This window comes from Chelmon rostratus, chromosome 20 (assembly GCF_017976325.1).
Source record: "Chelmon rostratus isolate fCheRos1 chromosome 20, fCheRos1.pri, whole genome shotgun sequence".
NCBI classification, from domain to species: Eukaryota; Metazoa; Chordata; class Actinopteri; order Chaetodontiformes; family Chaetodontidae; genus Chelmon; species Chelmon rostratus.
In genome coordinates, this window is record NC_055677.1 from 15,636,893 (window position 1) to 15,660,271 (window position 23,379).

At 45.6% G+C, this 23,379-nt stretch overlaps 1 protein-coding gene across 3 annotated transcripts in view; it reads right to left on the reverse strand.

Moving 5' to 3' along the window:
- Positions 1-4,762: 4,762 nt before the first annotated feature.
- Positions 4,763-23,379, reverse strand: part of nrp1a (neuropilin 1a) — a 57,391-nt gene continuing 38,774 nt past the window's right edge. For 2 of the 3 annotated variants that reach the window (XM_041961314.1, XM_041961316.1), the window contains 11 exons: positions 19,586-19,741; positions 17,462-17,606; positions 13,427-13,758; positions 12,043-12,187; positions 9,750-9,860; positions 8,974-9,024; positions 6,843-6,986; positions 6,446-6,723; positions 6,232-6,328; positions 6,055-6,108; positions 4,763-5,911 (listed from right to left, as the gene is read on the reverse strand). In XM_041961314.1, the coding sequence (XP_041817248.1) occupies positions 5,625-5,911; positions 6,055-6,108; positions 6,232-6,328; positions 6,446-6,723; positions 6,843-6,986; positions 8,974-9,024; positions 9,750-9,860; positions 12,043-12,187; positions 13,427-13,758; positions 17,462-17,606; positions 19,586-19,741 (1,800 nt within the window). In that variant the 3' untranslated portion in view covers positions 4,763-5,624. The remainder of the gene's footprint in view (positions 5,912-6,054; positions 6,109-6,231; positions 6,329-6,445; positions 6,724-6,842; positions 6,987-8,973; positions 9,025-9,749; positions 9,861-12,042; positions 12,188-13,426; positions 13,759-17,461; positions 17,607-19,585; positions 19,742-23,379) is intronic. The other variant, XM_041961315.1, reaches the window with a different exon arrangement.

The following is a 23,379-nucleotide window of genomic DNA, read 5'->3' on the forward strand; positions in this document are numbered from 1 at the left end:
CCCATGTTGTGATGTACATACCTTATACTGTACATGACTTCTGGAGCCTCTCTGTGGTCTGTTTAGGTCACTGCATGGAAACAGGGACATATGCACATCATAGCTTGTTGACATTTTCCTGTTTTTCCTTTCACATCCAAAATTCCTGCCACTGACATCAAATTTAGAGCAACCTGATGCTGCCATGCAGACTCTTTGACTTGTCACAGTAGAAAAAAAGCATAGATTTTACTGATAACAATAACATGGCTCTGTTGTGTTTAAGTGTCCATCAGTCGTGACAGTGCGACAGTGAGCGGCATGCACAGCGCCTGGACCCTGTAACTGAAATGGAATTCAGCCATCATTAACTTCATCATTTACACCTGTGGTTTTCCTGCTGTTGCATGTCTTCTGTGAAAAAGGCCCATGCAGCTATTTACTGTGTTTGTATGATGAACTATACTTATTTCATTTCCTTAGATAATTATGTGTAATCTGAAACGTTTGCAAAAAACTTGCTGTCATTTCTATTGATGATATAAGGTGGAGGCTGCACTACGGCTGGCATCTGCTTCCATTTGTTTTATGATAACAATGTGCCTGTTGTGTGGGAAACATGGTACTAAGTTAGTTATGTAGAACTTGTATGTAGAAACACCTCTCTTGTGTTGGAGTGCAGTCATATATCAACTACATATCCATGAGGCACTTGCACCAGCTAATATTACTCCACTGAGTCACCCAGTGGCAAAACAGAAAACTACACAGTCTGCACTTCAGTCAGGGGCAACATTTTATTAAATGCTAAATAGAGGACTTAAAGTAAAATGTATATTTGTATTCATGTTTTTGACTTATCTCTCATTTGTATGTCTCTAGTTTGTGTTTTGTTGTGTTTTTTTTTGTAAATTATTGAATCATTTTACCTCTTTGGCCATCAACAGTTACTTGAATGAAACCACGTGAGAAGATCGGGGGGAAATCTCCCTTTGGTGGAAGGGACAACAACTCGTGGACATTTGAAACATGAGAAGGAGTCCAAACTGCACCCTGCTTTCTTTTTCAGGGGCCACGAGCCAAAAATCTAAATCTAAAACAAATGTAAATGGAGTAAAATTTCCCTCTGGAATGTAATGGAGTTATAATATAAAGCAGCTTCACATGTAAATACTCAGGTAAAGTACAAGTACTTAATTGCACTGCATGTGAGTAAATGTACTTAGCTGCCATCCACCACGGCTGTGCTAAAATCGTCAAATCACTTTCCAGTAAGTCATACTGTAAATAATGGCTCCATCAGTTGTCAATATATTGTTTATTAATGCTCTACAGAGCAGTCATAAACCACTGATAAGAACCACTTCTGTGATGTAACCACGTTGTAATAAATCCAGTTTAGCTGATCCTCTTGCAGTGTGACCCCTCTGATGGACACTTTTGACCTTTGAGCTGCTGGCATCTGGACCACCATCAATTTATTGACAACTTCTTCTCATTCACAGCTGCAGACCTGAAGGATTATTACAAAGCGATAACGTAATGAACGTTTCTTAATGAGTTATTAGCATTTGTAGCTTTGGTGGCCTTTTTCCTGAGTCGACTTAGTACACATCAGAGGGATTCTTCACAACTCTGAAATCCTGAAGTTGTCTTTATCAAAGGCTTATGACTGCTCGACAGCACTAGTATTTTCATTATTAGCCATTAATAAACAGCTTTCCAGTACAAAGCCTCTAGAAAGGACTTATCAGAATAAAAATAATTCAAGTGAGTATCCAGTCATACACTGACAATAACTGAGCAGACTATTAAGAGTGTTTCAGTGATGAATGTTAGTCTTTGACTCTCCTGTAGATCACTCTGAGCTCCAAGCCTCCGTTAAGTGTGCAACACAAATACATGATCGATGAAGCTTTGTTTCTTGTTTGTTTCACTGATTTATTAATTAATGCTGTTGAAGTATTGCTGTGCAAAATTACTGGTTCAAGTAGTTTTAGAGGGGATGAAAAGGATCTAGTGGGGTTGCCTGGTTACAAATCTCTTGCAGTTAATAGTGTGTGAAGGATAAAGCAGCCAAATGATGTTACCAGCCTAATTTGCTTGTTTATGATAATGGGGACCAAGCATTGCTGCTATTTATCTAAGATGTGCAAATGTTAAAAAGCAGGAGTCATCACAAATGATTCCTAATATTCTTACTTTTGATTCTGAATATAAACAAAACTATAATTCCCATTCATTTCCTCTCAATGTCCTGCCAAAATAAGACCCAAATCCTTTGGGATGTGGCCTCGCTTCCTTAGATGAAAAACAAATCAGTGAAATTAAGGGCTAAGTCTAATTTCAGCTAATGATAGACCAACAAGAAAGCCAGCTGAGTGAGTGAGTGTAGCTAACATCAGCTTCTCATTAGTGGTCAGCACCCGCCCATCGCTCCGTGCCATGGTTTTCGCCACTGCTTACTACTCTGATAGGTGGAGAGTCCTCACATTAGAGACCTGACTGGAGTTGTTTCCATCTGCTCTGAGATCTGGCCACAGATAGTCACCATTTGTTGCTTTGTGTCAGAATAAATCGTTTAATCAGTTCGCTTTTCTCTGCTATCAAATTGACCAAAACAACTTTAAATGCACTGTAATAGATGAACAACCAAAACTTCCTTCATATGAAGATGCTTTTTATTCGTATCTTTGGAAAGCGATGGCTATGAGACAAAAAACTAGACATCACTGTTTACATCACTGTCTTGCTGTAATAGTGCTTTCACATGACTTTGATGCAAAAAACAGATGTTGCTTCAAAGAGCTGCTTGTGAGGCTGCTGGTTTACCCTTTACAGCACGGCCGTGACGTAGATCTGACTGGAACAGGGGGGAAAAACAAAAGAAAAGATTTGGAGTTTCAAATTCTGGATCACAACACAAATATTCCCTTTTCTTTTTTAAGGCCTTGCTGTTTATTCATTTTTTTTTCCTACAACAGCAAATTACAGAAGCAGTATTGAAAATAAAAGTCTTATTTTCTTGTTCTTGTAAAAAAAAAAAAAATGCACAAAATTTGAATGACAGTACAAAACGAAGCGTTAATATGCCATGTAAATGGTGGGGGAGGGACATTACTGTTGGAAAATCTATTTTGCCTTTTTCAATAATGAAAACATCTCAATATTTTTACATTTCAGAATTATATCACATAATCTGAAACTATATATATATAAAAGATGAAAGAAATGAACACGTGTTTTTTGTGTTTTCACTCTCTTCTGTTTTTTTTTTTTTGCAAATGAATGCTATAAACACATAAACCTCTTAAATATATTTATCAGTGCAACATTGTTTGTTTTGAGTCCACGCTACAGTATCCTTTTTCTCTAATTTAGCAGATGCCGCTGGAGCTACAGTCCTCTATGAAAGCGCAGACCCTACAGTGTAGAGGTTGAGAGGAGTGGGAGGTCGAATCTGAAATGAACAAGCTGAGAGTGTGTTCACCACGGCACGACATACAAAGCACACGGATGTAAAAGACGTCACCCTTCTCAGGATCAAGTTTTTGATTGTTTGATTGTGGTGCGGAAAGCCACCGGCTTCCTGTCCCGCGGGCCCTGGTGTCCCGTAGCTGTCAGTCTAACGCTGAGTTCGCACAGAGTCCCTTCCCCTTGTAGTGTCAAGTGGTGGGATCCCATCCGTCCGTCTGCAAACAAGAGCCCCAATAGAGATTTGAAGATTTTACGTTGAGGTGACATTTGCACTTCTTTTGAGCTTAAAAAGAGATAGAAAAACAGGCCGTCACACAGCACTCCCCCTCTCGATTTCCTCTCCGGGGGGCTCTGACAGCCAAAGCAAGCAGTCAGTTCTTTTGTGAGTGAAGACCACTGGCGAGCTCTGGTCTTCTAGTATGTTGTGTGTTGGTGAGAACCCCCAGCGAAGAAGAAGGGGGCAACAATCCTTTGGTAAAGCCACCGAGGGGAGGCCAGGTGACCTGATTCAGGTGACGCCGCTCGATCCCCTGCTGTACCAGTGTCCCGTCCTAATGACATCAGCTCTGACATCACAACGTTATGGCTGCTACACGTGAAACACGTAAAACTCTTTGCGGCCCGAGAGGCCCGAAGCTACAATACAGCATGTGAACAATACAAACTGAGTTTATCAAGAGATAAATCTGTCTGGTTAAAGTAATGATAGCACCATTCCTCAGTTAGTGTGTTTACCCCTCTTTCAATAGGCTCCTATCATTGAGGGAATCAGTAACAAAAGTGCATTCAAGCTGCATTGTCCAGATAGCACTTCTTCAGTGAACAATCCACAGTGACGTTTGGAGGTGACAAGCTAATCAAGATCTTAGCCAAAGCAAAGCAATGATGATTGTTGGTTTTTTTTTTTTGGTATGCTGGCAGACATTTTCTGTTTTCCCACCTCCTCTGCCATCAACATGAGCGTGTTTGAAGCTATGTGAAAACAATCTGGTGACCGGTCAACCTCACAGCGGAGATATGATGGAGAAATGAAAGACTAGTTGAGAAAGACTGTCAAGAGTTTGTCATGTCAGCCGTTTTTTGTTTTGTTTTGTTTTTTTGTTACCTTTTGACTCATTCGTCCTTCGGTGGTTTTTCATGAAGCGGTTGTTTCGGTGACAGATGGCTTGAATGCACATTGAAAATCGCTGTAGTATCAGCATCACGCAAATAATCTAAAATTAAAAACAATAACACTGCACCTTCCACAAAACAGTCAGAAGATTGTATTTACACACACACAAACCCATGAAAAAAGGGATACTGCAGCTTTTTTCCTTTTTACTTTCTTTAAAAAGGGCAATAAAATATATTAAAACGTATTTACACTGTGTGGGTTTTGGACAGAATGCAACAAAAAACAAAACAAAGCGCTGTGATAGATTGTTTTCCTCTTTTGAAGGTATTTATAAGATAATGTGCCCCTGTTTCCTGTCATCATAACTTAAGTCATGTACAGTAAAAAACACCCAGATCAACAGAGGAGGCCAACCAAAATGTACTAAAGGCACTGTCAGAACCATACATTGCCATGAATGGGACCCTCACTTTAGAGTGATAGAGGTCAAAGGGGAAAGGGTACATGTTTCAGGGTCATGTGTTACGGGCACACCCTGTATGCCACACCATGGGGCAAATCTACAGTTTTGCCGGATATGGTTCATTTACGATTTTGATACGTCTCTTTCAAAACGTGAAAATAAACAACAGCCTTTGTGAACTTTTAATTAAAAAAACATTTCTTTCCCAGAAAACGATAAATACTTTAAACATTATTAATAAATTGGTCTCAACACCAGCATCCGATTGTAAAAATGAATGAAAATCAAAATAGAAAATTAAAATATCATCTAAATCATCTGTACATATTTTTTTTTTCTGTATTTTATTTGTACACAGTGTCCCCTACTGGTAGGTTCTTTTTACTGCAGCTCCTGAGAAAAGCGTAGATCAGTCCAAACCTCCCATTGGTTCCTGAACCTGTCCCTCATCCGGCGAGTTGAGGGTGCTGGCAGTCCTTTTAGCCTGCCTACTCGCAGATGTACGAGAGGATATGCCTACAGCCAGTCTTGTGCACGCTCTGCGAGCTCTGCACGTCATAAAGTCACACGAATGCACTCAGTCCCACCTCACGCCTCTGAGTATGAACTCTGTACATTGAGTTTGTCCTTCTTTAGCTTGACACCGTCCACTAGTTCAAAGTTGTAGTTCTCCAGGGCCGATAAGTTCCTGTCCGACATGCCTCCATGCGAGCAGGCGCAGTACAAGACCACACCGCAGATGGCGCCCAGGAAGACCCCCAGGGCGGACATGGCGATGATAGTGATGAGGATGGGGTCGAGCGTCTTCAGCATGTTGCCTGCTCCGCTGATCTGGTTGGTCTCCACAAAGTCTGGGTATTCAGTGATCTCTTCAACTGGAGGGGGAGGCAGAAGCAGAGGAGGAGCATGAGACATGAGGTATATCATAAACTCTGAAGGGTGTAGAGGAGAGCAGATTTTTCCTAAAAAAAAAACTACTAAATACTGTGAAATAAACCCTCCATGTGAAATGACTTACGGATTTCATTGAGGCGATCCTCTGGTAGCATAGGCTCAGTGGGTACATCAGGATCTGTTCAAACACAAATACTAATTATATCCAGTGGCAAAAGAAAACAAGCCAAAATCAAATCTGTGTCTGCTTATTATTCAAGAAAGTGAATGCAGGCGTAACTACGAACTCTGAAAGTCTCACCTTTACAATCTGTCATGCTGAGTCCATTGAGGACCTTAATGTCATCCACAGCAATGTCTCCCCAGCTCTTTCTATCCACCAGACCTTCAATCACCACCTAGAAAAAAAGCACAGAGTGACTGATTGGCACCCTCTTTTTGAATCCCACAACGGAAAAACCACAGATACAGTGCAAACAAGTCACAGGCGGAATGATGGGTAAATTTTGACTTACTTGATATGGTTTGTTGGTGCGTGGCACAAGGACTCGACCTTCCCTCCAGCGGTTACCTTGGTGACCACTGACCGTCCACAGTAGGATGTCAGCCGGTCCGTCGACTGTCTGCTTGCGCTGTTTGATATGCAGTGTGCCAATGTGTGACCCGAACATGTGGTACCAAAAGGACACGCACAGGTCTGAGTCCGGGGAGCTGACCACGGGGCTGACCAGCCGAGCCACCTCGGTCTCTTGGGGCCCTGTTGCTAAGGTGTAGATGAAATTCCCTGATCCACCTGTCGGATGAAATAACTTGTATCACTGACAGGAAAGGAAATGCGACTCGCATGTACTGCATCAGGAGGTTGCACAGTTTTTGGACAGCTCAATCAGCAATGCCCCACAGGGTCCTCACCTGTGTGGTCCATGTTGGGTCCAGTGTTGAGGGTGGGGGTGCCGCTGGACTGGATCTGCCACCTAGAGCCAGTGTCCTCTGATGTCCAACTGCAGAAGGACGGGTCATTGGCCCAGCCGAAGTCGCAGGCAAACCACAGAAAAGCTGCAAATGTGTAGAGGAAAGGTCAGGATGATGCGTCAGAGGAGATCACATTCCATCATACTCCTTATTACAAAAGGAGCAATTGCCAAGAGCTCTGAGCTTTGCTGAACAATGACCTGGGGGCCTGTCATGGTATGACTGCAGGCTACGCTTTGGAGCTTTATCTACTCATCCTGATCAGCTACAAGCACTAGATGGCAGCAAAGAACTGTGTAAGCTTGGAGATCCACAGCTGGAGCAGATAAAAACAGCTAACACAGGAGGGAAACAGACTGGGATGGAAGGCAAGTTATGGCTCTAACATGAGAAGAAGAGAGAGCCGGCAGCATAGACCTCATGTAGACCTCATTTCTTGGCTGCACTTAATGATTTCTTTTAATGAACCTGACAGGGCATATAAGGAGAGGTATAGAGGAAGACTAAGACCAGACACAGCACAAAGACAGGGACAGGGGAAAAGGAGGATGGGGTCTGGACATGGTGTCCAGTTGAGGAAGCAACATTCATAGCAACCCACAGAGAGCTGAGGATTTTAATGAGAGGAGACTTGAGGTTTGAAGACAGCTATGGTAACAGTGCCGGGGCCCCATGCCAACAATTCATTCCCCCATGGACACACGCCGCGCTGAAGAAGCCTCAGTAGAGGCACGAAACTGTGTGGGAGCTCAGGCTTTAGTGTTTTTCAAATTGGATAAAGAAATACTTCCAAGGAACACAAGGGAGTGAGATGTTTGGGAGACGTTAGTCATGGCCTTAAACTCCGGCATGAGATGCCTTTAGAGATACGCCGAGGCGGCTCTCCAAATGACAGAATATATGAGCCAATATTCACTTTATTAATGGGAAGATTTTGACTAGCTTCTGCAGGCAACGACTCTATTTACCCATTAAACACAAAGGATGGAATTCCCATGTGGAACCACATTGCAGACGCCAAGCCACTTTTTTTGTCGAGACATCCCATTCCCAATTAAAATGACTTTGGCTTTTTTTCCATTCTTGGGAGGCTTTGACTGAGGCTACCAACAAATGCTGGATAAGAAGAGCAGCCACATGACTCACTTGGCCGTTTGATGAAAAGAAAAAAAAAAGACTTTTTCTAGCCAAATGCCAACGGAAACTACGTCCGCTGAGATTAGAGTGTATGGCACGCACACACCCAAACAGACACACACACACGCACACACACACACACACAAATACACAGAACTGATTAGCATGCATGGTTTGAGGCTCTAGAAATGAAAAGTCAGACAGATAAGTGTTTACACACAGGCATTTCGTTATGTTCATACACACACAGATATGCATATACACACACACACACACACACACATACACCTGCGCCTCAGCTCTCATCTATTATAGCTGGTGCCCCAGCAGACTGCAGACAGACCACAGCGTCAGCTGATAGAGTGAAGGGAGCTGGGTGGAGCCTATGGCCCATTAGCCAAGGTCAGACTGGGGCGCAGCCTCTCAGCTGGCGGCTGCCTCATCAGCCCGCTATAGGAGACAGCACTATGTGTGCGTCTGCTTGTGTGACCCCGAAGCACACCTCATTTCCTGTGGTCATTTGCATTTTGCCTTCCGTTTTTTGTGTTGCGGTGTGTGTGTGCGTGTTTAGTGTGTGTCACTGTCGGCCCAGTGATTAGTGATTATGCTGAGAAGGCAGCAACAGAGCACCGGTGCTAATCATCAGCTAGCCCTGCATCACATAACCTCCCTCACCCCGTCAGCAGGAGCCTCTCAGGGCCATATCATCAGCTTTAATAACAGACACACATCAGAGGAGAGGAGCCGCCTCGAGCTGGCAATCATTAACTAAGGTACGCTTCTTGATAAATCTGCAGCAATGAATTTAAAAAAAAAACCCAGAGCAGTTAAACATTCGCTCTATATTTCAACATTCTGGCATGTCATTTTTTTTACATTTGAAGACACTGCGTTCAGCACTTGGGAAAGACACATATATGCATTTCCTGCTCACCTGGGATGGTATCCACTTCAGTGGTAGTGGTCTCTGGCAATGTGGTACCACCTGTCACAACACAACACATTGGTTAGGCGACTCTGAAAAGAGTTTCTTTTCAAATAACTGCACTCATGCACTAAATCTATCCATGCTAACTTAAATTTAGCAAATCAACACATGCCTTGTATTTCCCTTCCTTCTTAGTGCCCTGTTTCAGTACATCCACCATGAAACACTGATGTAATACTTTCAAAACACGTGACTGAAACGGTGCCATGCTCATCATTGGAGACTGCTGGTTAATGGGGGGTGCAGGCAGCAGTGCAGGCTCAGAGAGTGTTACTGGGTTAGTGGGAAATGAGGCCAAGAGGAGTGAGTGGAAAAGAAGGCACAGGAGGAAAAGGCAGTTGAGAGACGAGAGGATAGAGAGAGGCTGTTGGTAGGTTTAGAAGCAGGTGCGTGTGGATGTGCACATTTGGCGATCTCGGGCGCAAGTGCAACAATCCTCTCCTGTGAGTTTAAAGAGGTGGAGGTAAGAGGGGGACTGACTGAGGGGTGAGAGCTACAGGTGCAGCTAATTAGATCTTGCATGCCAGCACGGACGGGGGCGCATGCATGCGTGTGTGCAAGTGTGCACAGTTGACGGCAGATTAGCTACGGTATCAAATCGAAGCGTGACAGAGCGGCGAGGCCGGGAAAGTGGAGCGGATCTAGTGTGAGCCATAGCAGAAGGAAGGGGAACAGGGGGAAGAGGGGGTTCGCTTGCAGTCTCATGAGGGCGATGTTAGCACCTGTCACGTCGTAGTCATCACCTGTGCCGCTGTGGCAGCTCGCCTGGTCGTCGTCACACTCGTCCGACGGAGTAGTGCTCGGGACTAGTGTGGTAGGCGGGAGTGTAGGAGCTGTAAAGGTTAAGAAGAACAGAAACACGAGACAACATAGATTAAATTTCAAGCTGAACATGGCAAATGCACTAATAGAGGGGGGTGGAGCTTTAAGGGCTTTGTGATGAACCATCATTTTTTTATGTTTTCTCGTACTAAGTAGAGACGGTTAACTTATGTGGATCATTGGCTATCAGTATTAACATAACATTACATCCACTGTCTGATCCTGCTCTCACCTCACATTGTGTCATATGAGGCATTAAAACACGATAGGGACAAAAGCTAGACGTCGTCATAATCTGCAAGTGAATAATCCTCGAACAAACAAACACTGACAGCGTGTTCAGAGCGCTAGAGTAGAAGTACTTTAAGGTTTATGAAAAAAGAAGACATCAGGAGTGCTAGCATGGGGTGTAGATGTCTGAAATGGTTTCCAGCATGCTTTATAGTTAAAATAGAAAAACGCTGAAATATGTATACATAAGCTCAGCATGTTCTGCCCACAGTCACACACTGGGCTTCAATCTCGGCCTGAGCTATTAGCATCCCTTCTATCATGCTGCGGAGGTGTGGGTGTATAAATAGAATTGAAGCTAAAGCACGGTGCTTTGGGCTTGGGCGGCAGAAACTCAGAGATGCATAAACAGGGCTTGGGATTGGCTATAGGCAGGGCCCCCGGCTGCCACGGTGCCCTATCATTACGTCCCCGCCGCACTTGGATGTGGGCATGGCCCTAGATCTGCTCCACGCTCTGCTGCCGCACAGCCGTCCTGCGGTGTGTGTGCATTTGTGTGTGTTTACGCTGATTGAGTAATGAACGGGCTTCCCCAGTGCAGAGGGAGAAAAATAGGAAGAGACGTGGAGAGACAGACATAGACAGATAGGGGCGGGTGGCCTGAAAAACGTATGTGTACAGTGTGTGAGATGCGTGTGCGTGCGTGTGTGCGCCAAAGCTCTTGCTCTCTCCCTCTGCCAGATGAAATATGAGGCAGATCAGCCCCCGTCAGATTCAGGGTGGGGAAGGTCAGCGACGGGGTCAGCGCTGCGTCAGGGAGCCTCTCACAGAAATGAGGATTTAGCCCCCCTGCTATGGCTCGCAATGCACACACACACAGAGGCGTCCACGCTTGTACACACTTGCACAAGTACCTGTGTATGTGCGTGAGTGTGTACACATGCCTGTAACCACATGTTTGGCAGGGTGATTGCGGTTGCTCTGTGTGTATACGTCTGTGTGTGTGTGTTTGGCATTAACACTGAAAACAAGCATTATCGTCTGACTAAAGCTCCCGATGGGAGTCCATGAGGCTTACAACAGAATGGGCCTCCCTGAAATCCAATATGTAAATCCACTTAGGGCTAGCGCTACACACTCTTATATCGCTGAGCTGTTTCTGTGCTACATCAGCTTTGAGAGGGACAGATAAAGAGCTATGGGGGAAAAAAATAGGGGCAATTTTAAAGATAGCAAAGTGTGTGCAGCCCTTTGAAAGAAGAAAGAGATGCAGGGGTTGGGAAGAGTGCGATGGGGGCCAGGCCGCAATAATCCTACCGGGCCAGGTGGCTTTCATTTGATCCTCTCTCAAAATGGCTATCTATGGGAGCAGCTTTGATGTAACAGGGAGACAAGACAACTGTCCCTTGTAGGGATGAAGGGCAGGAGCTGGACAGCTGTGGGCTCAACACGGGAAGCCCTCACGCACATCTTTAAATAACCCCAACGATGGCAAAGAAATGAAGCGCAGGCTACTTACAGCCACGCTATTAGCTGGGATGATGGATGGCTCACCTGTGTGTCACATAAATACAGTGTGTGAACGCGTGCACTGAGTCAAGGTGGTTAACATTGTGGGTAGAAAAAAGTTATTCTGACTAAAAATGTAAGACTTAATGGCCCGAGGTATGCGGCATCAACAACAGGAAGAGAACGTTTCATTGCCCTGGTTAAAAGCATGGCCACAGCTGGAAAAGTCATCAGCGTGGAAAAAAAGGTTTCACTCTCGTAACTTTTCCACCACTGGTAGGAACACTGTTAATGGTAGAAAGCATTGCAGGCAGAAATGTCACCACCATAGGTAGAAATGCTAGTGATGCTCGCCTTTGCATACTTCACACCAAAACTTAAGTGATCATTTGGATAGAACACAGACAATGCGATAGATTTTAGCAGCAGTTCTAACCCGGGGTTCCAATTTACCTTCAATCTCGCAGCCAAGGAGCTCCAGTCGAAGGCCCATGCCAGTAGGAGTGGCCCTCTCTGGGTAAATTCTGATGAAACGGGTCAGCAGGGGCTCCACCGTCCTCAGCTCAGGAGTGTCGTAGTTGCTATTCCCTTCAAATATCTGGCAGGGAAAAGGAGAGACAGTGGAAGGAAGAGGGAAAGAGGGCAGAGTGAGTGAAAAAGACAAAGCGCAGCGTTGCTGATAATGTCACTGCGAGGGGTTCGACTGATGCAGCTCTCCAAACGCAGATACCCCAAGGCAGACTTATTCCTGCCTTCTAACAAACAGAAGTGGGGTGGAGGGATGGCATGTGCGGGGTAGGTGGAAAGACGTCCAAGATCCCTCTCATCTCGCTGACTTCTAAAGCACGGCTCCGGCAAGTGACGCAGGGGGCCGGTGGCAAAGACAGCACGACACACAACTCTGTCAAAGGCAACCTTCGGCTCCTTCGACACTGCCTCAGATCCTCGGCAAACAAAGGAATAAAAGAAGGAAAAGAGGGAAATGTGGGCGCGAGAGATGCAAGCAAAGGAAGAGATAGAGGATTGATGGAAGTGGATTAATGGGTATGATCACGTGGAGGAGCCTGGTGCAACTTAGATGCTGGGAACCTCTCAGGCAAGGGGAGAGAGGCAGCTAACTAGGACAAGGGGGGATATGGATCCTCCTTACTCCCTTCATAAACCAAGCATCAGCCCAGCTGGATCAGATTTATGCCCTGTCAGGGACGCTTGTAATTGGGGACGGGCCGTTGCAGGTTGTGTATGCGCTCGTATATATACATTCTTTGTGTGTAAGCGTGCGCATGCACTGAGCGAGGTGTTGGCGTGCGTCTTCTTGTGACACTGGCAGATAAATCGCGGGTCACTTCTCCGTGTTGCGTATTCTTCCCTCTCCCGTCTTTCTTCCCCTGTTTTCCCCTCACTCCTCCTTCCTCTCTGGAGAGGTTTCACTATCCACTGAAAGGGTTGAACGGTACGTGTGTGGTGCAGAATACAAAGCAGGAGGAGGGAAGTGGGAAAGGACTCTGAGAGGCTTGAGATGCTTATCCTAATGTGATTCAAAACACTGCTGAAATTGACTCACGATGACTGCCTAATGGCTCACAACTGCCAGGCACAACGCTCTGGTGAAAATTGACTGAATGCGTCACAATTGGAATCGATGTTCTGTCATATATGAAAAGCATTTTTAGAAGCACGCATTCAAATCATTTTTAAATCAAATCTTTTGGTTTGTGTCAGAAGTCAAACCATCAGTTCCAACCCATTTTCTGGAAAGAAATGCCTAAATATGAAGAAAGCATTAAGGGCGCTGTAGCACATGATCAACAAAAGACGTGCAAAGAAAGCCTTTCACCTTTGGCTTGTTCCCGTTGGTGTCCAACACCATCCTCCAGTCGGAGCCGTTGTTGCTGTAGCCGAGGCGGAACTTCTTCATGAAGACTTTGTTCTCGCGATGCTTCCCTCCCTGGATGATCAACCCCTTCACCAGCTTCTCCTCACCAAGGTCCACCTGGAGCCATTCGCTGGTAAACGGCTGGGGCTGGGGCAACAGGGTCCACCCCGTCCTGCTGGTCAGCAGGCGGGCGTTCTCTGGTACCCAGCTCCGGTCCGTATGGGAGGATGCGGTGATCTGGTTGTCGGTGATCAAACCTGATACCATGCCCAGCATGCCCGAGCACGGGTACTCTGAAAGACAAAAGGCACGGCAAAAGGTGCTTAGCTTTTTAATGAAAACCTGCAGAGATGATGGGCACTAAAAGACTTGATCTATATCCAAAGGCTTGATGTTCAACATCGTTTACAATGCCACAAGTCTTGGTGAGTTTCAGGTTCATATAGGGGCAACAGGGATGGTGAAAGTCAAAGTGAAGAGGACAATTCCCCAAACTCTCTGTGATGTTACTCTGATCTCTCCCTCTATTCTCTTTCTCTCTCTGTCTGCAGATCTCATGCATACTAATTCCTCTGCCTGAAGCGGTTGTCTCCAGGCAGCCAATTAAAACCCTCCTCTCGGTTGGTGCTTCCACGTCCTGCATTCTGGGAGCGCTTTTTCTTTTCATCTCCCTCATCCACCCCCTCCTCTCTCTATAGACTCACATATACTCGCACACAAAAACACATTCTCTTTGTGTTTTATCTGCTGCTGCACTCATCTACCTTCTGCTCCACAGCTGTCAACATCTGTGGGACTGTGTCTTTTAACACCTCGTTGTTTCCTGTCCACATTTTCAAACTTTCGTCTCCTCCTTTCATTCTACTTCTCTGATCTTACCCTATCCTAACTCTCTGTACGTTTTACCATCTTTGGATGTGTTTCCCATTTGTTTTCAAAAGAGACTTATTTTTTTTCCCCCCTCATCCTTCCTTCTTGACGCCATCCCTCCATATCAAGAGCTAACAGGATAATAACCTGTTGCTACAGCTTGGAAACCTTTTAAACCTGAGTGAACTTTTCAGATCCAACCCCACAACCAGTTAATGTTTCTTATAAGTAAAGTACAAATGTCTGGGCACCAGTGGCAGTTTTTGTGTTTCATCAACCTCTTTTGCAGGTGATCCACATAAACGAGAAAACAAATGGATAAATTGGTCTTGCACTGAATTTGGACAATACATTTTCAAGGATTTATTGTACTGTTGTACTGAAGGTAGGGATACAGTATCTTTCTTAAGATTTCAGTTGCACACCCTGCTGTGAATTGCACCTGGATTATTTTTCTTGATATATTTTTGGCAGTCTACTTGTAAATGACCTCAATGGCTGATCTACAGATACATATATTATTTGTTCATATTCACGGAACATTTATGCTGCTGGCAGTCTGTGAAACTTCTTCATTGTTCTCATGTGCCATGGGTGTAACAGTGAGCGCTAAAAGGTTAATGGTGCAATTTTAGCTTTAGCTCAAAGATCATTTCATCAATAACGATTATTCACTTCTGAAACACCTCAAGGAGTAAAATATGGTGATGCTGGTGCCATATATTTCTGCGGACACACTTCTGCAGTTTGCCAAATGAAGTATAATACACTGGAGCTCACAGATGTTTCTCGGCATTGCAGTTCCCGCTAAAGTGTGATAGCAGCTTGTATTAGGGGTAGATCATCCTGTCTGTCTCTTCCTAACCTTCCTCTAACTCTTCATCCCAAGACACTGAGTCAGGAACCTGTGGTAAGCAATAACATATTTACTATCTGGTTCCCACGGAGAGCTAAATCTGGACATTATTACATCTTCTGTGTCTGCATGAGACAAAGTGCGCACTGTACCGCAGCCGGACTCAATAGCGTAGCTGCATTTGGGAAGAGTGAGCAAAGACTTGGAGAACAAGGCCGCATTCAGACTTGTCTCTCTCTCCCTGGTTATCTAAAGCAGCTCCTATGCAGGCCGAGGAATGAGACACATCCCCAGTCCTGCGTTCTAGAAAATTGGAGCTCAAGGAACAAACGCTGGCGGCTGGCGGAGGCCTCTCGACTGTTTTCAGGGGTTTTCTCCCCTCTTTCTTTCGTGTTTCGCCAAGATCTGTTTGAGAGCGATCACAGGAGCTCGCCTCTGGAAGAGCAAAGCTGAGGCAATGCACACTGACCGCCTTTGAAGTGGGAGGATGTGAAGGAAAGGTACGTGTGTGATGAGTGTGTGTGTGTGTGTGTGTGTGTGTGTGTGTGTGTGTGTCTGATCTGACTTTAGACACTTGGGTGAACTCCCCGGATCATCTGGAGCTCTTAATCGACTTCAGCTGCAATCACAGAAGCTTCAGAGATGGCATGCACGCAATGACACACCCAGAGGAACAAACATGTGCGTACGCATGTGTGTGTGTGTTTGGGGACCATAAGCGTGTCGATGGTGATACATGGCTATATGGGCCACATTCAGGCTTTGGGTGGAGCCTCAGCGGTTCATCAGAGATATTTATATGCCATGGCATATTTACAAACAGCAGGGTGGTGGATCTTTTTATTAGTGTGTAACTGTTTGCATCAGTATGGGCACACGGCCCACATGATTTAGGGAAAAACACCTTGCAACATTCTGCTCTAGCTCACAGCTCTGCACCCCTAGTTTTTGTCACATCTTGGTGCACTGTTTCAGGTGCTACTATGGCAGCACTTTTCAGGAAAAGTGGAGCTGTACAAAAAAGCCCTCCACATTTCTCTCACAGAAAGTTTTTCAGTAAAGTTCTGCTATAAGGGACTCAGCGCTCAAGGTAGAACGGAGTGAGTCACCAAGTTTATGCAGCCCTCAAGAGCCTCACAATTTCTCTCCCTCCGACTGCACTGCTAGCAGTGGAACTGGCAGTGTCTTCAGAGCACCCAGGGGCGCTGACGTCCTTACGGGGGCCCTGCGGTGACTTCGATCCTGTGATGTGTTTACGCTCTGTGCAGCGGTCTGGTCCCGGGCCCGAAACACACGCCCCAGCTGTAACCCTGCTGTACCCGCAGCGCCTTGTCTCTGCTCTTACATGAACAGCCACGCATATGTAATGCAGAACTGCATAACTCTATGCACGCACAGCAACAACACTCGTACACCTATGCATAAATTTGGCCGGGTACAGCTAATCCTGACCCTAACTTTAATCCAGAACTTAATCCTGCACTAACAACACTGTTTTCTTCCTGTCCTTGTAAGATATACAATCCAAGTGCAGAAGAACAAAACACACAAGCAAGGACTAATTAACATTCAATACACATGCTCATAAACCCATAGAGATGCAGACAGATGTGCTAAACCCATATGAAAGTCAGTCACATACACACATATAAACACACACACACGCCGCTCATTAAAATAACTTTGACAAAAAGCCGAAGATGAGAGGAGCTTTTCCCAAATCAAAGCTCTCCAAGCAAAAGACAGACTGTGGCTAAAGAGGCGGCTGAGACCAGATCAGCTGGAGGAATGGGACCATATAGATCCCACCCAGTTCCAGCTCTCTCTGCCTGCCAGCTGTTGGCTCCATTTATATTCAATGAGGTACATCTAAACATGGGGTAACATAAATAGGTAATCCTCCTTCATGTGCCACTCCTCTATTATGCAGCAGCTTGCTTGAGCCTTAGAGCAGGACTGAAAAGAAATACAACATCATCTCACACCTGGCAGGAGCGAGGTGTTTGTGCAACTGGGGCCGGGATGGGAAATACCAAGTACTGTATGTTGTCACAAGAAGGGATTAAAACCAACACCAGGCCAAATGCAGAAATCAGAAATAGACTCAGTGGCATAATTTGATTATTTCGTTTGAAACTGTTACGTATTTAATTTAAATAAAACCTCTATGATGAAGCGTTTTGTGTTCAGTGGCAGCTGTGAGCAAAGAATAGCGCTGAGATGTGTGCATGTATGCATGCGGATCAGAAACGATCCCAGGCAGTACCAACCTGATATCTTACATCCATACACCTCAAAGCGCAGCGCGATGCCTGTTTCCCAGGTAACGGGACGGATCCGGACGAAGCGCGTCAGCGTGGCTTTGGGCAGCATCGTCTTGGCAACGTCAGTTGGGTTGGTGTTGCCTTGAAAAACCTGTGATAGAGGCAGAAGAAAAGTAAATTATTGACAGAATGTGTGGAGCTGAGATGCATGGTGGAAATTTCTGTGAAACCTTGAATCAGGAAACAGAGAGCCAAGGCAGGGAAAGGTTCACATTCAGTGAGATTACGATGCTGCAAGTATTGTCAAATCTAAACATATACAAAATAAAACAGCAAGAGCTCAGTAATTGGTCTTATTGTGCATTGAGTCAGGTATTTACACAGTGTTGGAAATCTGTGGCGCTATACTGTTACTGCTATAAACTTTTACGCATGAGACAAAGGTAATACAATAAGACTGATTAGACTGATTTCCCTGACACCCTGACATTGCCCTAGCACTTCCTCTTGCGCCACATGTGGCGGCACATGCTGGCCGTGGCCTGTGACTGTGAAACCTGAGGCGGTATGTGTAACACTGACAAGACCAGACTTGCTCAAGGTGGCCTTTTAGTGTCCTCTGGTTCCAGGTTTGGTGGAGGTTTTACTGCAGTGTCTTGTTTAAAGGTCAGAGATGTCACTGTTCTCCCCTGGTGTCGGTTGACGGTTTACTAGCACCATACGAGGCTGGCCACCCAGCAAAACAACTCCCCACAGTCCATCACGGGTCATTCTGCGTAACTGAATCACACCGGTGACCATGTGACCTCCTGACCTCCCTGACAGAGCAGCTATAGGGCAGAGAGGAATCCAGCTGAGAAGAGCAGGACGGACAGACAGAAAGATAACAGTTCTACTAAAACACCAGCAAGCTGACCCATTAGTCCATGCAGCCTGCCTACCCCTCTGCAACCCAGTCCCTGAGCAATACCTGTCAACAACGTCACTAAGGGACTATGCAAACCAAGTCATCCACGCTCTTAAATGTCACACCGAGTCCCCTCTCTACTCGCTAACTGTAAAGTGGCTTTTTCCGGAGCCGCGCTAGGCTGCCAAACTGCAGGCTCAGCATGTAGCAAATGGTGTCCCTCTGCACAAAAAGCACTTTAGAGTCTGGAAAAACACAGGCCAGGCTTACCGAAGCCCCCACTTTACAGAAGGGACTGTGTACTTCAGAGAGACCATAAAACAGTCAGGCCCGGGGCCATGTGTACTCTGAAGCACAAACACGCTTGTTTGGATGCTCTGTTGTTGTCGAGAACTTTTTTGTTCCACTTGCGGCCTCGCCTTGCGGTATTTACATGTCACACACTCAGAGCTGTCAGACACACACATGTCTCTGTGACTCTCCGGACACCCAGAGTGGAGGGTGCGTTTGCCTCCAGATGGACAAAACCTGCTCTGTTTGACAGGCTGATCAGCAGTCAATGGTTCCAGCCTGTCATGCTCCGGTCAAGCATGCCCCCCCTGCCTTCTTTTCTCTTCTTTTCCCCCCCTCTCCTGGACCCTCCTCTACCAGCTGCTCAAACATGACATGCTTCTTTCTATCCCCCTTAACTCTTGTTTGTCAAGTCTTTTGTCATCACTGTGTCTTTTATGGCAAGCTGACGGCTACATGACGTAAAACACTGGCTACATTCCTTACACAGGCCTCCCTATGTTACTGCAGTACTGTATTAGCCTTGCAGTCGGTGCGCAAAATGCCATCCACTGATACAGACACTGGGTGTATTACCATACCGAGGAAAGAGTTTAATTGCATGCTAGGAGACAGATACTCAAGCACATATAGCTGGGTATTCCCCCTTTTGAAGAACTCAAAGGCGACTTGGAACAGACCACAATTCAAGTCAGCTGGCTGCTTCACCATGTTGGGATATTCCAAGTGCAGCCCATGTGCGATCACTGGTTAGGCAGATGCAAAAATAAACTATTTTTATATTATCTAGTCTGTTCTGATAGTCTTACGTAGAGTTGACGTAGGTTGAAGTAAGTTAGCCTCATGACATAGAGCCTAGAGATGATGTCATTAGACCATTACTGGCAAATGAGACTTTCATCACACAGACGTTGAGGAATAGAGTCTTCTACCTTTTGTTTGGAGCCTTCCTTCAAAGTGATCCAGTCCTCTCCATTAGAGCTGACATCCACTTTGTAGGACTTGACAAAGTAAATCCTCCGGGTCTCCTGGGAAATGGCGCCCTGGGTGCCGATGGCCGAGACGAAGCGCAAGAACCCGAGGTCCACCTGCGGAGGATAAAGAGAGTGGAGACAAGTGAGAAAAGGCTGTTTAAGAGGATTTATCATGAAAAAATTCCACAGGAGCCGGAAGAATGACAAGATTGACAGAACGCTGATTAAGTGGAGCTGATAGAGCTGAAATATAGCGCTCTTTGCCTGTTCAAATGCATGAATAATGTTTGTAGAAAGGGCTTTCAATGCATGGTCGGTATTAATAATGCACTGACAAGCCAGAGAGTTAAAAATATAACCCCACTATTAGAATCACCTCTGGCTATAGTCTCATCAGCTGCTACCTGGAATTTAATAAACAGCAATGAAATGATATTCACATTAATGAAAGAGACACAGGATGACAACTTAATTTCCTGAGATGGGAGACAAGAGCTTATTGGATAAAAGTGAATGTTGAATAGAGCGGGGTCTGCAATCACATTATCAAAACTGGCCAGGAGGAAAGAGGGATACAGATTGAATATCAAATATTGTGCCTTTAAAATATGCAGGGCTTTATAAAGTAATCATGAACTGCAGTACAGTATTGGGGGGGCTCTTATATTTTCGCAAGGAGATGACCAGAGGCGGTGGGGTCAGAGGGGCACGTGATCGAGCGTCTGGGTCTTCTAGTCTGTACTATGTATATATTTCCGTGTGTGCTGCATTGAGAGCTGACGCTGGGCAGACAACATCGCTGGTTTGCATCAGACCTGGGGAAGGAGCACCGCCAACCATCACTGCCAGGGAGGGGAAATCACGCACAGACAGTCTTCTATGTGTCACCCTGGCTTCTGTTCCTGTGGTAAGAATAGCCTCAAACTGGCTTTTGATGCTGTTAATGCTGTCTAACTTTGCTAGGACTACAAGGGCCTGGAGGTGAGATCAGATATTGCTAGTTCTGGGACACACGTGGAATTTTTAAACCGCTTGGGATGACAAATTGACTCCCTTTGACCTCTGTGGTGGCTACTTAACCCCGCAATGCCATCCCTTCATCCATAACACAGGAAAAGAGTGCGTGTAGAGTGTAACCAAAAGGCTTTAAAAGGAATGCTAACTCCTAAGAAGCGGCACGCTTAATTTTAACAGGCGATAACACCGTCTTTGACAGGCTGAGCTGATGTTAATGAGGAGTAATGGCGTTGCTTGCAGACGCCACTGAAACACGGGAGGGATGCAGCAAGCCGAGGCGCTGGCGAAGCAGGTTTCCAGATCACGATGAGAGACGAGGCCTTTGATGTTGACGTGAGAGGGGTTCGGGCTCTGATGGATGGCGACCAGAGTCTTGAGTGGATTACTGAATCGATGCAGAGGAGATCATCGGTATGTGCATGTGCAAGGGCGTGCAAGAAAGAGCGACAACGGTGAAATCTTTCATGCGAGCGCGAGCAGACAGAAACAGAAGCGTGCACATATTTTAGAAAATCAAAGCCAGGGTGATCTGCCTCCAGAATTCTCCGCAGAGCTCCATGCACGGAGAGCCAGCTAGCTTTGTCTGCCAGCCTTATATAAGAATGCTGTGGCACACTTAATGACTCGCAGCAAAGAGCAGGAAAGGAACATCTGCATGCCACAGAATGCTGGTCATTCCTGCCCCTCAAATTCACTTCCAGAAGTCAAAAGACATAAACAGATGGGAGCCATAAATGAGGTTCCACCACGCTATTCTCTCACCCTCTCTTGGCTACTCAAAGGATTTGGATGGATGGAGCCTAACAAAAAAGACAGTCACATACAGAGACAGAATACTTTTGTTCCTGTCTACAGGCTCAAGGGGCTTATACAGTAAGTCCCAGATTTCTTTTGGGTCCACAAATAGAGACAAAATCGAATCCTTTCAGCTTCAGATGGTTCCCATTTAATAACGTAGGAGCTGAATTCTTCTCTGCAGGATAAACGGCCATATGTGCCAGCGCTGGATGCGCAAAGCATTGCAGATTGCAGTGGGGCCTGTACAGGCGTATATTAGCCCGGGCAGGTATTTAACGTCTGTGCTCAAATGGCCAGCCTGACTCATTTCCACTCTGGACCAATGGCAAAGTGGCTTACTGAAAAGGCTCACATAAAAAAAAGGTCTAATGGGGAGACTTGGCTGTGGGATGTTTTCTCTGAACGGATCTCATTAGGAGTAATGGAGAAGAGCCTCTGGGAATGAAATGAGTGGCGGGGCTAATTGGGAACACTCATGGGTGCTCAGACTCAAACAATCTCAGAACCTGAGTGTGCTGAAATATGACTGGTTTGAAGAGGGTTGGACTGATATATGACTTTAATCAATATTCTGGGCCAGCTGGAAAGTTATTTTGTGTTTTTTTTTGCAAATTAATGTTTTTATTTGAAGGGTAGCAATTTCTTAAGGGGGTTCTCTGCCATTGGGTGTGGTGCTCTAACTCTAACATACTTTCATCACTTGTGGTTCAATAGTTTCAGGGCCACACAGACCACAGGGATGCTGGGGCAAACAGAATTATTGTAATTTTTGAAAGTTTTTGGCACAAAATCTCAAATTTAATGATACTGAATATATGCGACTTGAGCCCAAAACTGGCATCAGGGCCAGCTGTGATGGGATGTGACAAGGGGAAAAATGATGAAAGAGTGCGGGAGGGATGGAAAGGAGGAAAGACGAAGAGGAAAGTGAAGAGGAGAAGGTCGGGAGGGGAAACACGCCACTGACAGCGATGCCTTGGAAGATGTGAAGGACAGAAGCATGGGGTCTCTCGGTGAAGAAGTGCACAGACTAGATCAATTTCACAGACTCGGGCTGATAACAGGGCCTGGGTAATGAGCAAAGCATGATTTATTAATGGCTGCTTGTTGGAGGCAGAGGATCGAGGCGGAGACTGCGCTAACACACGGGGGTTACACGGGTCAGGGAGGAGAAGACGAGCTGCCAGGACGCTTGGATGCGAAGCACAGTCCGTCCTACACCACAGAGACCGCAGCGAAAACAAACAGGCCCAGATAATGATTACTAGTGGGACTCCTTTTATCCCAGAGCCACGGACAGCACCCGCTGACCTATATACATAAACCAATAACCAACATTTAGAAATCACAAGCAGTGCACAGTGGATCCTGGGTAAATAAATCACTCTCAGATGATAAACAATTTGTCACTGAGCCCTGAAAGGCTGAATCATGCTTAATGGCTGATTTAATCACTGCGCGGAAAGGTGTGAATTATGACTCCTAATCGAGCCTCTGTTGGGGGATGTGCTGCATTTTGAGACTTTGCTGATCTAACACAATGAAACTTGTGTCTGTTCTACGTTCACCGTATTATTTCTACTATGAGAGTGCGTGTTTGGACTGAAGCCCGCCTATAGACAAATGACACTATACATTCTGGGCATGCTGGTGCACAGTAACTCATATCTGGGGAGACACACACACACTCTGAGCCATAAACATGCCAGGCAGGGTAAGAAATCACCCAGACTTCTCAGAGTCTTTCCATAAAACAACAGCAGGCTGATATGTGGGCAGGACTTCAATGTGTTCTAGTCTCCCAGAAGTTTTTCCTGCTCTGGCATAGTCCAAAATCTGTTTGACTCTGTGTGTGTGTGTGTGTTTCGGGCTCGCTCTACCTTCCTGTTGTGAGGCAAACTGATGACTCAAAAGCCTCTTGCCTCACAACAGCCAGC